Source organism: Pezoporus flaviventris, unplaced genomic scaffold, assembly GCF_033815535.1.
Source record: "Pezoporus flaviventris isolate CSIRO_AGI_PZ_B2104156 unplaced genomic scaffold, CSIRO_AGI_Pfla_v1 ptg000073l, whole genome shotgun sequence".
Classification (NCBI taxonomy): Eukaryota; Metazoa; Chordata; class Aves; order Psittaciformes; family Psittacidae; genus Pezoporus; species Pezoporus flaviventris.
Genome location: NW_026892621.1, coordinates 4,624,808 through 4,641,656, shown reverse-complemented (window position 1 = coordinate 4,641,656; position 16,849 = coordinate 4,624,808). Strand labels below are relative to the sequence as shown.

Genomic DNA, 16,849 nt, shown 5'->3' with positions numbered 1-16,849 from the left:
GTGTACCAGTGAATTGCTTGTGCAAAGAAACTTTTGAGACCTGGTAGCCTTTTGATCTGAGCTCCTGTATTACTAGCTTTGGTTGTCTCTCTCCTCCCTTTGGAAGTACTAAATAAGTTCTCTGCTGTGCAGTGTTGAGGCATATATTAAACAGAAAAGCAAATCCTAAGTGGGGAGAGAAAGGAGGAAGCATTGCTTTTGGATGTTGCTGGGATGTGGGACTGCCTGTGTTGCGAACGGTGTTTTGATTGATGTTTCAAACCAGACTGCTGTGGGTTTATTATTCAAGCTACTGTGAACAATGTTATTTGGATTCTTGTGTTAATCTTGACTCTTCTCGAATCATCCAGGCTTTAGGAGCGCTTGAGGAATGACAGCAGACTTTGAACAGTGGTGCTTTGGGATGTTTAGGGGCGCATGTGGATTTTTTTTAAACTTCCACTGACTTAAAACTGTCTCAAAGTTCCTGCCCTAAATTTGCCATAATTCTGCAGCCATAGCTATGAGATACATGTTTGAAATTGCCGACTCCCTTGCCTCTTCTGCAGGTAACACATGAGGAGAATATCATGGATGCTTTTTCATGTGCAGCTGCTCTTGAGATTGTGTTGCCTGTTGCATTGGTTCTATATTCATGCTGTGTATTGATTGACAAGGCTTTTTCTTCCAAGAAATTCACTTTGGATAATGCATCATTCTCTAGGTTATAACTTCAAGTGTAGGCTTGCCATGAACTATTCCTCCATTTCTTCAGCATCAATCCCTTCACTTTGAAATTACTGAGTGGGTAGGCCCTACATCAGCAAATAGCATCAAAGTGGGGTTTGCTTTCAGAAATTTCCAAAAATTTCTGAGTGTTTTGAAAAATCCTTTTTTTTTTTTTTACCTTTTGCTAAGTCGAAAATACGTTTTCAAAGCTAATATATAAAATGCACGACTGTCAAGCGTGTGACAGATGTCAAGGATAACGTTGACATCCTTGACATCTCTTTTGGCATAGGAACCCAGGTACTGGAGGCTGGCACTGACTTGCCTTATAGCATGAGAGATCGATGCTCACCCTTGGTCCCATGCCCGAGCAGGGTCCTTGGCACCTCCCGCGGTTTTGGCTGTGGGCTCTTCTCTCCTTATGCAGGCTGTCAGGAGCAGTGCACCGACTTGCTGCACGCACTGACAGGACGTCTGGCAGGCAGGCTGGTGAGCTCCCGTGCTCCTGCACAGTCAGATGTGGTCTGTGGGATAGGGATAGGGATAGGGATAGGGATAGGGATAGGGATAGGGATAGGGATAGGCAGGCAGCTGAGCCTGCGCTTGGCACCAGGGTGCTCCCCCCCGAGCCTTGTCCTGCTTGGTCACATTGGGGTCATCCATGTGGCAGTAGCACAGTAGTATTAAAGTTGGTTAAAAAGGGAAGAGTAAAAACCTCAACAAACCACCACGATGTGTTAGGGTACAAGTATGTTCTTGCTTTGCAAGTCCCACCACCGTCACTTCCCAAGGGCAGCTAGGCTGCAGTAGTCCTGCAGCTGGCACTCCCTAGCATTTCCAGAGAGTGGGGTTGCCACAGCCATGAGCACCCTGACTTGGGAACCCCTCTGTGATTTCTATCCTCTCCTCAGGTCCTCCTATTAGCTTGTGGTGAATGTAAACGACAGGCTTGCTGATGGAACTGTGATAGCTTCCTGCTTCAGTCAGCAATGCATCCTTGAAAGACCGAGCCAGATTTCTGTTTATATTTACCCTGGGGAGAGAGGTGGCATTGGTGTCTTTATTAACATATTGATGGATTTGCTGACATCACTTGTCTTCAGTCTTGTCTGTCTAATTAATACAATTGATCCATTGAACATCTAGCTGGTATTTCTGGGGCACATATTCTAACTGGTCTTGTTACTAAAATTGAGTCTCAGCCCCTTATTGTGAAATCTGCCATGGGTCTAGTTGCCAAAATGATTAAATGGCCATTAATTTGCAGTTTTTCCTCCATCTACAATACTTAAGCTGGGTTTTATTAAAGCAATTAGGGACCAAATATTTAAAATGTTTTCACAGTAAATAAATGCTAAGAAATACTAATGAAATACCAGCTTATGTTTATGTAGAAAAGATGAAACAAATAATGGCAATGTCAGAGTGTTACATAAAAGCAATTGAATAGCAGCTGCAGTGAACAGCGTTTAAAGCTAGGAATAAAATGCGTCATTAATATGAACAAAGGATGTAAGAAAAACTTCTGAACTCTTTTCATTTATTTGTAGCCCAATTAAATGCTTTTCTGAGAAGATGCCCTGGATGAGTTAATTTTTGGGTAAATTACTGTAATTCTGGGTTAGGTCAGAAATATATATATATTGAAGAACAAAATCACATGCAGCATCTAGTTAATTGTGATATCCAGAGCTACAGACAGGCACTTCTTTCCTCTCTCTCTTCTCAAATGATGTATTACATTGCCCATTAGTTTGCTAATGTTTGTGAAACATCTTACAGTGACAGATACGGCTTTACTTAGACACCAGAAGATGTGCAGGCATTAATTACATTCTGCTTGTTAGCATTCATTCTGCTGCTGCTCCTTATTTACTGTTGTGGATGTGCCACCTCACACACTAACAGGTCCATGCACAGCAGGATTTTTCCTTGCTTTTGCATTCTCAGCTCCGTTGTCCAAAGGATGATGGAATGGATCTGAACCAATGCTTAGTGCATGTATTATGTAATTAATAAGGGAAGACATACATGTTGAATTAAAACTAGCAATCAAAAACGTAGCCCAATCCTGAAGAAACGTAATTGCTTTCCAAATATCTGTAATAGTGTGATTCATTAGCAGTGTATGATTTTATTAAAGAGGACAGCAGCTGTGACCTGATACCAGGAAGCCCAGAACAGCGACTCAGGCCAAAATACTGTGCTTAGTCCTGGTCTGCAACGGCTTCTAGGCTTTATTCCAGGTATCCTGCTGCTGCTGTGCTTACATCTTGTGCATCTGAAATACTTCAGCCTTGGATGTTTCCTGTGTATTTTAAGCTGTTACTCAAGCATGCTCAAGCCTGTAACTTTATAGACTTCCTTTTACGTTTGTTTTCCATTCACGAGCCTATTCAAGGTCTTTTAAGTTTAGGATAGTTCTGGTATTGTCCATTGAAGTGTCTGTGGTAAATATTTCCACAGTTTCAGGGGAACTATTCCAAGACTTTTGCAGGCTCTGAAGTTTTCTTCTTAATGAAGGCAAGGAGACCAAATCTGAAATTTAATCTTAAGTAAAAGCTTGAAGTTGGCTATTCTACAAAAGTTGCTGGAGAATGTTTTGTTTCAGTTTTAAAGCAGTCATTTGATCTGGGACACACGGCTGTGGAAGGACTGGGAATCTCCAGTGTGTCTTTAAATTGCTTCTTAACCTGAGAATTCTCACTCAGGGTAATAGTTCTAATTATGGGCAACCAAGTAACGTTTAAGTCTGATATTTGGAAGAGAATCTGTTCTTGCTGAAAAATCAGACAAGCCCTCATTTGATGTAGTATTCGATGTGTCTTTCAGGAACATGTGTAACATAAAAAGGTGGATGGGGAAAGCACAAGGGAAGTAGGGACAAGTGGCTGCGGCTGTGGGATTATCCAGTCAGGTTCTCACAGATTTTCACCAGGCCATTCTAATTCTTCATAGTTCAAAATGCATTTTCAGCACAGAAAGGAATAACCAGGTATTATGTTACCTGAGTTCTGCTCATGTGGCCCGGAGGTTGTGGAGAAGTTTTGAGCTGTTCAAATAATTTAGCATATCAAATCAAGTAAACCTGACATTACTCTCACATTTTATGTTCTGGGAGTGATCGAGTCCATAGAGTAGCACAAAATGCTGCTTAGTGGAATTTTAGTGGTTTCATTTTGCAGAGTAAGTTTTCTTCACTCATTTGTCACATGAATACTTACAATGGGGCAGTCTGTAGCTATTAAAAATTACTGTTCTCAAAGTTTTGATATTTGTGCCAGGGACCATGAGGTTTCTGGTAATTAAATGCTTAATGACGTTAAAACGTGTTAAATTGATGGTATCCAAACCAACCAAACAAAATCCACACCACAAAACCAGCAGTGCTCCTTTGTGGCTTAACTTAGAGGGCTGTGCTGAGCTGGAAAGCACAGGCTGTGAGTTTGTATTTCATGGTACATGTGGGTACCATGTTGAACTGTTGAAAAGAGTTCTTTTGAGCTGTTAGAAGAGGATTAGTTATTTCAAACAGCAGTGTTACCTGAATAAGCAGACTTCAGGTTGTCTCATATGAAGACTGAGGAAATTTGTGCCTTGTGTTCAGAGCACTCAGATTACCTGTTTGGATGCAAAAGCAATAGCCGGTAGCAGATTTGAGCACAGCGTATCTCTAGAAGAATTTCTTCATCATGGGTTTTTGGCCAGTGCAGGGTTACCTGAAAACGAGCAAGCCAATTTAAAGAGTATTGGATCTGTAGTTAACAGCACCATAGTAACGTTTCTGTAGATTGCACTTAAAACTTGCAGTAAAAAATACATAAAGAGTTACTTTAGTGGGGCAGGCAGTCATTGAGGGTGTTTAGGCTTTTGTAGTTTGAAACACATCTTTTGCTTTGTAGTTCAAGCATCCTTGTGTTTGTTACAAGTGGATAGGAGCAGGGCAGATGCTGTTAACTGCAGGTCTTCTGAAATGGTTCTGACTAATGAGTGTTTTGCAGATCCTATGGCTCTTCTTGCTCATTAGCAGATATCATTCTATGTCACAAACAACCTTGAGCTGGAAATAAATGTACTAGACTTGGTTATGGAGCAAATAAAGTAAAGCTTTCCTACCTCGTTAAGAGTTGTGCCTTGTAAAAGTATATCAAATGCATGTATGTATGTGCAGAGGAACAATCAGGTATTCACATGCCCCTGCTTTTCTTTACAAGCCAACAAGCAAAATCCTTGGAAACGCAAGCAGGGAAAAAAAGGTGCTGCAAATGGCAGATATGTTTGTAATCCTTTGTGGACATACTAAGTGCCCAGAGAACTTGATGTTTTAATACTTGCACTTAAAATACACCAATTTGTTAACTAAGAGTTCAGGTTAAGTGAACTCAATGTTAGATGATCCTTTTCCTGGAGTCACATGCAGTGCGAGGCAGTCTGAGTAGTTTGCATCTCAAAGAACAGGGCTAATCTGGCACAAGACAGAGATGCCAAAAGGGACTGGAGAATAAGGGTGTTGAGAGCTACTTGCCATGTGTATTTGCATCTGTAGTCAAATAAGGCTTCCTTAATGAAGAGGTTTGTTAAGGTGATCAGTTTAATAGAAAGCAGTTTAAGTGGCAATATGTGGTAGGACTGAGCGAAGTATTTTAATTTGAGTGGGGTGGATTTCCTTTTTTTAGCAAGCTTCCTTTTAAAAGATGTTCTGCATAATGGGAGGAGGCATAAATAGTTATTTAGAGCCTTGTTTCAACAGAGTGCTTAATTGTAACTGAAAAGGAAGCCGTTTCTTGACTTTGGGCATAAATTGCTTAGCAGAAAACAAAGGACACTTTTAATAGTGATTTCAGAGGAAAAACAGAAGAAGTATTTATTGTGAGTGATATTATACAGATTTTTCCACGACTCTTTTCTGCTGCCAGCAGCAGTTAATACTTGCTCTTTTTATTTATGATGAGAGCCAGTAAATTAATTCAGCAGCTACTGAACTGATGTTTAGCAGAGGCTTTGCTTTGGTGAAGAACAAGGACTTTCCAGAAGAAAACCTGCTGGGATTTAGTGCACGTTAATTTGAGAGAGGGAGATGGGGCTTGGGGCAAAAGGCAGTATTTTCAGTGAGGTGATAAGAAACAAGTTAATCTTCTGTAAAAAAAAAGGGTAAGCCTGGAGAAATTTAAGTGGTTCTTGAAATGAACGGTACATAGCGTGGCACACACCAGTGCAGTGGGGAATGGGGGCTGTTGGGACATCACTTTGCCTGTTTGGCATAAAGTACCTTTTAGTTGCCCCTGAAGCAGAGTGACAAACATTAGCAGGGAAAAATATTAGATTAAATAACAGCTTCTAACTATAGCAAGTGTAAATGGAGGGTATACAAGATAACCACACCAGCATGGGTATACAAAGCTCAGAGCATACAGGGATAAAATTAGTATTGCAAAGAAATTCAACACTAGCACAAATGTGCATCAACTCATCAGTAACAACAAAGCTGAAAATGAGAAGCAGCTTCCTATGAAAGCTTTGGGGCATCTTGCTAAAATAAATAGTATGGAGAATGCAGGGGCTTCAGGATAGAGCTACAGATATTCATGAAAAATATTCCAAAATGGGATTGAAAATGCAAATACCGTATTCTGACCTGAAACATTCTGGTGGTTCTTTTACATGTTTGTGTTTGCTTTGAGCTTGCATATTTTACCACTGTGATAACTTGGTTGATGGCGGGGCAGCACATGCTGGCAGTAGGACAAACTGCAGCAGTTTATCCTTTCCCTCACGTCACAAGAACCCCAGCAGCTCCCATAACTGAGAAATAGCCCATAAAAATCACTGGGATTTTTCCACTGTTGCTGTGAGGACACATTTGTGTAGTGAAATAAGCCATGAGACTAAATACAGAGCAGTCAATCTCACCCCTGTGCCTAGCAAAATCTTGGAGCAGATTCTCCTGGAAGGCATGCTAAGGCACATGAAAAACAAGGAGGTGCTTGGTGACAGCCAGCATGGCTTCACTAAGGGGAAATCCTGCCTGACCAATTTGGTGGCCTTCTATGATGGGGTTACAGAACTGATGGACAGGGGTAGAGCAGTTGATGGCATCTACCTGGACTTGTGCAAAGCGTTCGACACTGTCCCACACGACATCCTTGTCTCTAAATTGGAGAGACATCAATTTGATGGATGGACCACTCGGTGGATAAAGAACTGGCTGGATGGCCACATGCAAAGAGTTGTGGTCAATGGCTCAATGTCCGGCTGGAGACCAGTAACGAGTGGTGTCCCTCAGGGATCGGTGTTGGGACCGGTCTTGTTCAACATCTTTGTCGCTGACATGGACAGTGGGATTGAGTGCGCCCTCAGCAAGTTTGCTGATGACACCGAGCTGTGTGGTTCGGTTGATACCCTGGAGGGAAGGAATGCCATCCAGAGGGACCTTGACGCGCTTGTGAGGTGGGCTGATGCCAACCTCATGAAATTTAACCATGACAAGTGCAAGGTCCTACACCTGGGTGGGAGCAATCCCAGGCACAGCTACAGGTTGGGCAGAGAAGAGATTCAGAGCAGCCCTGTGGAGAAGGACTTGGGGGTTTTGGTTGATGAGAAAATGAACATGAGCCGGCTTCAGTGTGCGCTCGCAGCCCAGAAAGCAACCGTATCCTGGGCTGCATCAAAAGGAGCGTGACCAGCAGGTTGAAGGAGGTGATCCTGCCCCTCTGCTCTGCTCTCGTGAGACCTCACCTGGAGCATTGTGTGCAGTTCTGGTGTCCTCAACATAAAAAGGACATGGAACTGTTGGAACAAGTCCAGAGGAGGCCACGAGGATGATCAGGGGCTGGAGCACCTCCTGTATGAAGATAGGCTGAGGAAGTTGGGGCTGTTCAGCCTGGAGAAGAGAAGGCTGCGTGGAGACCTCATAGCAGCCTTCCAGTGTCTGAAGGGGGCCTATAGGGATGCTGGGGAGGGACTTTTCATTAGAAACTGTAGTGACAGGACAAGGGGTAATGGGTTAGAACTTAAACAGGGGAAGTTTAGATTGGATATAAGGAAGAAGTTCTTTACTGTTAGGGTGGTGAGGCACTGGAATGGGTTGCCCAGGGAGGTTGTGAATGCTCCATCCCTGGCAGTGTTCAAGGCCAGGTTGGACAGAGCCTTGGGTGACATGGTTTAGTGTGAGGTGTCCCTGCCCATGGCAGGGGGTTGGAACTGGATGACCTTAAGGTCCTTTCCAGCCAAGCCAGTCGATGTTCAATGATGTTGCTGTGGTGGTCAGCTCCCTGAGGGGCTCCGGTGCGGCTGCTCAGGGTCGGCTTGAACCGTCTGGAGCCTGTCGGGGCAGCCGCGGCTCCGTCAGAGCCGGGGGCGAGGGACTGGCCCCTGGTGCTGCCCCCGCAGCAGCCCAGCACCCTCTGCCCCTCCTGGCGCTGCTGCTGCTGCTCCCTGGGGACCGGCCGAGCTGGGCTGTGGCTGGGGGGCGGCTGCTGGGGGGGCTCCCCCATCCAGGGCATCCTCCGGTGGGGGTTGGCAGCGCCCTCGCTGCTGTGCTGAGCCGAGGCTCCGCAGGCCGGGCCCGTGCCCTCAGACACAGTGAGTTTCAGGCGGTGGCGGCTTCAGGCTGGCACGGTTTCAGCCGGGAATGGGTGCTTTTCCTGCTGCACAACCCGCATCATCTCCCACACTACCAGCGGGTGGGGTATAGGCAGCGCGGTGCCGGCTCTGCACCCTGCCAGCCCCACATCCGGAGGTGGCTCTGTCACTGACCACTCAGTTTGTAGTGACAAACTTAAAGCACACAGGTGCCAGGACCGGGTGGTTTAAACCGAATCATTACAGTCCAGGTGAAGCTGGAGTGGGACAGGAAAGGTTTGAGTGGTTTGTGTCTCACACAGCAAGTGAGGCAGGCCGGAAAACATCTCAAACTGGTTAACCCATCGAGAGAAAAATACCGGGAAAAAACAGGGAACCGGGAAACAAGGGGTCAGAGTCTGCTACTAAATACCTCTGTAAGGGAAACAAAGCCAATCGTGAGCATAGCATGAGACAGAGCTGCTCCTAATCACACTAGTGATGCCAAAATGAGGGTTTAAAGGCTTTGTTCTGGTAGTTATTCTTTTCATATTTGGAGGATGCTTGTATGGCTATGTGTTTGAGTAGATAGGCTGAGACCAGATGGGGCCGAGTGAAGGATGTGTGCTTTATCCCACAACACCTCACTTGAGCCTTCCACCACAAGTCTGGTTTGCTCTGGTTTTCTAGAACGAATAAATAGCAGAGCATCTTAATCATGCAGACTGACATGTTAATGCTAAACACAAGAATACAATGAATGGTAACAAACGGCTTTGCCTAGTAGCATAAAAGAAAGCATTCCTGATGAATTCAGACCTTGGGTGATTTTCATCTGTAAATGTCATCTGGCCTATGAATTGTAACTCAGTACATAAGATGTGGTGATCCTGCAGAAGCTATCTTATATGATACTCTTTTATATTGCTCAGGTGATCTGTTTATTACTTGCAGAAATGGAACAGAAATCTCAGCAGAGAGAAATGGGGTTTGGAAGCAGCTCAGTGGCTGTGCAGGTCACTGATGTTGGCAGGTTATTAATGTAGTTGGACTTAGCAGAACTGAACACTTCTGATGGTGAGCTGACCCTGCTGAAACCCATGGGAGTTCTTGTTGGTCATTTCAGTCTGGTTTAATACTTTTAGACTGCGAACTCATTAGGATAAAAATTTGGTCATCTTATGTCTTGGTCTTTTCACACAGTGGTATCAAGTGACATACGGTATAAGTATCTTGCTGGGTAGTCTTTGTAACAGGGAAAGCTGCAACCTAATGTTCCCAGTTCTGTTCTAGTTACTATCGTTTTCTTATAAAAGAAAGCCTTCTGCTCCAAGTTAATAGCTAAGGTGAAATAGCCTGTGCAGTTACTGGCTTTCTATTTTGTAATATTCAATCAAATGTAAAGTATTTTAATTCATTCTGCTAAGGTACAAATGTGGGCTACTTTATCCCCTGCTTACTCATCGGGCAACTTCATATGGCTTTAGGAGAGAACTGAGGAAGACAGTGAACTAAAGATATATTGCCTCAAAGAGCAGCTTGAGCACATGCTTAACACAGACTATGCAAGTTGAATACAGCAGTAAGAGCTCACTCAGGTGAGTTCAGAGCCAGATAGTGGGTTTTTCAGTTATCATTATGTCTGAACACATCAAAATAGAAACTAGAGCCAAACTGAAAACTTGTCCCAAACACATTAAAACGTGCTATGTGCTGTAAAAGCTTCATGAGTCTTATCCTGTCTAAAATTAAAGTTTCAGTGGCATTCACTGCAGAAGAGGGAGGAATAGCTTTTACATTACTAAAGCACCTTTCATATATGAAGAAACTGCTGCAGGCTGGGTTCCTACTTTTGGGCATACCTGGGCCCAGAACTCTCATGGGAAGCCTGGGTGAAGGAGCAGAGGGCATCGGCTCCAAACCCGTGTGGTGACAGAATTCAACACGCATGCAGCAGCAGAACATTAGCATTTCTTTCTTGCGCGCTTTGCTTTTTGCTTGCTGATTTGGCTTTTCGGTCTTGTTCTTCCTATCCCTCCAAACTGGGCTTAAGTGATTAACTGTTTCGCAGAACTAGTAGATTCAGTTACCTGACAGAAGTGTTTCCTTCTTGATCTGGATTGATTATCATCCAGAGAGCACCTTGCTGACCACCTGTATAACTTATTCTTCTCTTTTCATTCCACCTCTGCATGGCACTGCCAGCCACCTGCGGCCAAGCTGGCAAGGCTGTGTGCGTTCTCATACACCAGTGGTGATTGAGCTGTTTGGCTTTACAATAGGTTGGAAAACTTACATATGGACTCTTTATGGGACAGTTTTATTTTCTTAGCAGATGTTTATTTAGGTGATGTATTGATGGCTATTGGAGGGGTTTGGCTGTTATGTCCAGTTTCATAATTAAAACTGCACTATGTCTTCAGTGCTCTGTTTTTGGTATTTGCTAAAAATAAGGCGGTATTTGAATCATTAGAAAGCTCTGGAGCAAGGGAAGATACCTCTTGGCTGCCTTCAGTGCAATAGAAAAACCATTTGTCTTAAATCTGTATTTCTCTGAATTATCCTTATTTGTGGAAAAGGTATTTAACTTCCAAAGTTATCAGGTAATAATGTTAATGTCTTGTGGTGTTGTGTGGGTGTGTGTTTCAAGGTATGCGTGCTTCGTTGTGGAACAAGGACATTTTGCTAAGGTGCCCGGTCCATGCCATGAGCCCACGTGGGTTGGAGATAGAGGGTCAAGCTCACAGTAAAGGTTCTGTGAACTATATGAATGGAGCTATTTAGGAATTGCCACATCAGTCTCTGTAGGTCACTTTGGGCTGTGTGGGGCAGTGCTATGTCAAGTGTATGTTTAGATGTAGCTTTCTTAAAATGAATAGTGCTGGAGTTTCGGTTGATCCAAGCAGTGCAGGCCAGATATGTGGGGGAATGGAGAATTTTGGGGCTTTTATCTCCCCATTAGTTATGGTTTCCTAATGCACTGCTATACCACCAGCCCAGGGTGATGAGATTCAAGGGCTGTGGCTACACTGGCAGTTCTACAAATTATCACCAGGTTGACTTTTGTGCAATGGAAGGTTCAGCTGAGCAGGTAAACCCAAGTGCATGTCTGCTACATAAAATTCTTACATTGGTTTCAGGTGTAGCAGGAATCCACGTAGCAGGTTAGTGGTGGTGGGTGGGAGGTTGTAAAGTTCACTCTTCAGCTTTAGACAGGTGACTGACCAAAAAGGAGCACCTTTTGACACAAAAGATATTAATCTGCAAATCACTTTGGACCAAAGATCACCAGAATAACTCCTGCCTGACCTGTTCTTTGTTCGATTTGTTCTGCAAATTTGCCTTATTTTGCAGCACCTTTGAGAGTTCCCACTTCTCTGTAGCCGGGGGAACATCCGAGGTGATGCTGAGATGCAGGTGAGCTGACCACCTGCTCTCTCTTATTCTGGAAGTATCACAGCAGGCCATAAAGCAGCTATGAACTGATCACTTGACCATGGCAAATGAGCTGCCCTTATCAGTGTGTTCTGGTATATATTTGACTTAATAATATGAGCAGATGGTCATTGTATTGATTCATGAAGCTAGAGAGGAAGCCTGGCTGTCTTGATCATGCAGGGCCTGAGTGGTGAGCATTGGTGTGGGGCAAGAAGCAGGGAAAGGGAAGAAAAAAGGCAATTTTTGTAGTGTGGGGTTTTGTTTGGTTTTATTGTTGGGATTTTTGCTGTTTTGGTTAATTTTTGTGTTTTACAAAGGACCGCTGTGGACAGGACTAAGATAGAAGCAAGTTTAGGTGACTCACCAAGCCTGTATGCATGGTCATATCCTGGAGGTACAGACTGCTAGTGCACAGTCATGATGCTGCTGAAATACTTGCGCCACTGGTGCAAAAAGAGGGGTGGAGGGGAGAGAATGGGAGGGCAGTAGTTTGTACAGTTGTGAGGCTTCTCACTCTGCTGGTGCTGCTAATGATGGCAAGGCTTTGGAAAGGAAAAGGTAATATTTAAGTAATAGTTCTTCAGTCTTTTTTTCTTTGTTTAATCGTCTCCCCTATTAGGAGGGTATAACTGGAGATTTAGAGAATCTAATTCTATAAGATATTCAGCAACTATCCTGAACTTAGCTGAAGCGGGAAGCTCACAAGTTCCCCACCTGGCTCAGCTCAAAGGAGCAGCTTGATTTGGTTGTTCGTTTGGTAATTTTCACAGTGATAAATAGAACTTGCAGGAGAATGTTCTCTTGAGCAAGAGCTTAATCTCATACTTTGGTTCCTGACTCTCCTAGCTGCTGATTAGTTTTGCTGTCTTATGAGTTTGTGTCATAATACGTGACTATAAATTGACTTTGCAGTGAAGAGGGAATACGGTTTGTCTTCACAGATGCTGCTGTTGCCATGGAGATAAAAGGACCAATGGCCTTTTCTTGGTTTGGACTGTACTACAATGTTCATACAGAGATGGTGCATTCGAAAATACAACATTTGGTGCTTTTATATTTCAGTCTAAATATCAAATGAGAAAGCATATTGTTTTTTTCTTGGTGACAAACTGAAACAATAAATACAGATTTGGGACTTTTTCTGGAAGCAGAAAGCAAGCCCACCTGGAATGTGAAAACAGTGGGGCTGGTTTGTGCTTGCTAAACCTCCTCTCTGGGAAAAACCTTTTGGCTTTGCAAAATATAACCCTGTAGAGCCTTTGGGTTTATTTGATGCAGTGTTTGATGCCGGTTACATCACCAGCTTACTTCTCTGTGATGTTCCACCGGGGCTGATCTCGAATGAGCATGCAAAAGCTGTGAATGTGATTTTTAATATTTTTTTTTTCCTTAAGAAAGAGCTTTTCTACCTCAGATTGCGTGAAAGAAAATACTAATACCAAATCCACAACACCTTCAAGGATGGCTTGCAGAAGGTGTTATTTGTGAGTACCTTTTCCTTCTTCATCTGTCATCACGTCTCTGATATCTGTGTTGAGGATTCCAGAAGTGGGAGTAGTGATCAGTTTATTGTTTGGTAGGTTTCTTTCCACGAACCATTTTTAGGGTGTTACCTTTTTGGCAGATGAATGATCTGTATTTTAGAAATGCACAGATGATGATTGTGTTTATCCATGTGGGTATTTAAAAACTTAACCTAATCAAGTGACTCAAGTCTATGTTTAGGAGTGAAAAGAATAACAAATAAAACCCCATTTTGCATAGAAGCAGCAGTGCAGGATGCTAGGAATTCTGTCTATGATGAGTCAAGAATGTCTCTTCCATTTTGTTTGAATGCTTTGTCGTATTAAAGTGTAATCTGTCTTTTAGATGCGTAAATACTGGTACCTGGATATGGAATGCAGTCTTAAGCAATATAATATCAATAAGGCAAAAGATCGCTCTCGTTTTGTTGTCATTGTATGTATGCTTAATGAAAATCTAAAGATGCATTAATTGCTTGTTACTTACTTGACTGATTTCCCAAACATGATAGTCAGCACAGCAGGAGTTTAATATTTCACTCATTTAATGCAGTGCAGCAGCTCTTTGCATGAGTTGTCACGTTTGGCAGAAGAGTTAAGTGCTTATCCACTTGTAGCCCCAGGAAAGACAATGCTGAAGTTTTCATACTGCTTGTGGTGTCAGCATGAGGGTCTGTATGGGAACCACACTGGGTGGCCTTATTCAGCTGAATCCTAGTGGTTCCACATGACCCGTACTGTGAGCTTTCTCCCAAACCCCACTGCAGTGCTGTCCACCCCAGGGGAAATCCAGAACAAAACAGACAGCAGCCTGCAGTTAAGTTGTCCTCTGCCACCCACCCTTGCTGCCATCAGTGGTTCACTTCTAATCCAGTGTTTTGAAATGGCTGTACCTGCTGTTTGCATTTCTGAACTCTGGGTAAAGATCCTCTCCCTTTAGGGTTAAATTTAGGTCTGCCAGAAGATCATATGCTCAGCAATTGCGATTGTCATCTGCTGCCTTTTGCAGTTATTTTAATAGTGCCTGTGGGGGTCCTAATTTGAGTAAATCTGCTGCATATGCAGTAGCACTGTCCACACGCGGGCACAGTAAGTTCAACCGTTCAAGAATAAACTACTTGAAATGAATACTGAAAGAGTATTAAAATCTTCTGAAGTTTCCTTTCCCTTTTGGTTTGCAGTGATGGTGTGACTGGTTAAGTTGAAATGTTTCCAAATCAAAATAAAATAAATAGACTTCGGAAGTTGAAATAGGAAAACTGAACTTGGAAAACAGGTTGTAGCCTTCCGGGTATACACGCATCAGCTTTGAATATGGTGCCATATGTTTAGACAAGGGAGAAGTAGTAATGTTTGTGTTGGAATCCATTTTAACTGGAGTGCTGGGATTTGGGGATTTTGTAACTCAGCAAGAGACAGAATTTCTTACAGTGCTTGCAGTGTGGTGTTAAGGAATATTTCGTCTCTGTAGGCTTCTCTCTTTAACAGTGGCATTGCAGTCTTATTTATATGCCCATCTTGTACAGTATTGTCCTGTATTTCTCTTCACGTTTGATATCTTTTACCTACCTCAGTACGTTGCTGTGGAAAACAAGAGATGGACTGTGACTTCTCCTGTCATTCTGTATTTTAACTCCTGTGTAAGAAAGTTGATGCTGTTGACTGAAAACAAGGAAAATGTAAGCCTGGGGGCTTTTGTAGAACTGACTCTCTAGGACCTACATATACCAGATCTTCATGGTCTTTAAAACTGATCTTTCTGAATACTGAACACGGATGTTCAACAGTTAAATACACCGGCTCTTTAATGCATGAGTAAGTTTTGAGATGAAAACTTAAATGCTATAGATTTGTCAATATTCTAATAGCATATATGCTAAGGACTTCTGCCTTTTAAAAAGTATATTGCTTGTACCTCTTAAACGTAAAAAGCTAGCTTGTTGCTGTTCTAAAAAAAACTAAATACCATTGTCAAACTACCAGGATTAGCAAAAGTGGGTTTTCAGATGCTGCACTGAATAGAACATATGTCATGTACCATTGTTTCCAGTAATAGGATTTGTCTTGCTGTGAGTCTCTCATGCTCTAGCTGTGTTATTTCATTCTTTTTAGGTTACTATTTTTCCTCTTTGCTGAGCTTCAAATCCAATACGTATAGGTGTCGCTGGTTAGATTGAGTTTTACAGCAATTACTGCTGTATTTTGCTGTAATATTACTGTATAGTGCTGTAACAGTGGCTGTATGTTGTAATAAGAATTCATGTTTCTTCAGTAATTCTGGGACCTAATTAAGTGACATGGGAAATGCAAAAAAGATGCAGTGAATCTATCAGGTTTCTGATTTAATCTACAAGATTTTTTTCCTGCTGTCTCACGCACCTTCATGTCTCTGCTCTTTATTTCTGGGTTTGGACTGTGTGGGGTTGTCTTCTAGAGACTTTGGAAGTGACTAGTAAGCACAAATGATGCAAGTGTGGTTTGTGTGTGCTTTAAATCATTGTGCATCACTCTTCAGAATAGATGGTTTTGTAAGTGAGAGACTTAATCAGAAGGGAAATAAATGCTCCCAATTGTAAGTGTCTTTCTTACATGTTAACAATTTTAATTAAACTCACCCTAATTACAGCTAACCCTGTATCAGAGTCTGCCTACAAACTGTGCAATGGCTTGGATGCAAAAGAATCACCTCTTGCTTATTTGTGTGGCTAATAATTCATTGTCATGACACCCAAAAAGTGTATAAAATTAGTTTAAAAAGAATTACGATGTTAATAAGCATTGTGTTCTAGGATGGGAAAAAAACAGCTGCTGATTCTTGTTCAGTATGCTGTGCCTGTACTCGTTTTATTCTCCAAAGAGATGATAATTCTTTGAAGGCCCTTTTGAGGGAGAAGAGGACAGGGGAAGCGTGCCTAATCATTCCTTTGAAAGCCCAGCTGTGGGTGCTTGAGTTGGAAACACAGAAAGGGTAGTATTATTCAGAACAAGGACCTATCAGTTTGCATTTACACTGCAACATGTACGAGTGCTGATATTTAGTCATTTTGATGACAACCAAATCTTCTGCATTCAACAGTCTGAATTGGAGCCTACCTGCACTGATCTCTTGGAACTGCAGATTTTATTGAGCATCCTTGATATCTGGTGAAACTATCTCTAATTTCTATCAATACAAACCCCTATTCTATAATTCTTTTAACTAGGTTGTATGGCTCCTGCATGGGATGGGGAGGACGGAAGTGGAAGGAGGAAGATGCCAACATAGCAGGTCTAGAACGTATGGTTGTGCTCCTTCATGATATCTGGGTAGTTTTCTTGACTCAGACTACAGTGCAAGGTTTGATGTTTACTTGCCAGGAGTTATTGTTACCTTCCCATGCTTTGGTGTCCAAGAAGCTGTATACAGAAAGCCATCTTGCTGAAAGGAAGTGATAGGAATAAAGGGATTAGTTATAGTCTTCTTATGGTGTGTGACCATCTCTGCCAAGTACACATGAACTGCAAGCCTTTTACATATGCAACCATAAAAGTAATAACAGCATTTAATATTGTATAGTTGCCATTCAAAACAGTGTTTGGGGAGAAGACTGTAATTAATAAGAACACTGTGAAAAACCTTA

The 16,849-nt window shown here is 42.6% G+C and overlaps 1 protein-coding gene across 7 annotated transcripts in view; it reads left to right on the top strand.

Annotated features, from left to right (window-relative positions):
* Positions 1-16,849, top strand: part of IQSEC1 (IQ motif and Sec7 domain ArfGEF 1) — a 339,541-nt gene that overhangs the window by 133,681 nt on the left and 189,011 nt on the right. For 2 of the 7 annotated variants that reach the window (XM_061472979.1, XM_061472973.1), the window contains exon 1: positions 12,781-13,190. The exons of the other annotated variants lie outside the window; for them this stretch is intronic. In XM_061472979.1, the coding sequence (XP_061328963.1) occupies positions 13,168-13,190 (23 nt within the window). In that variant the 5' untranslated portion in view covers positions 12,781-13,167. Of the gene's footprint in view, positions 1-12,780; positions 13,191-16,849 lie in introns of those variants that run through there. 7 annotated transcript variants of the gene reach the window in all.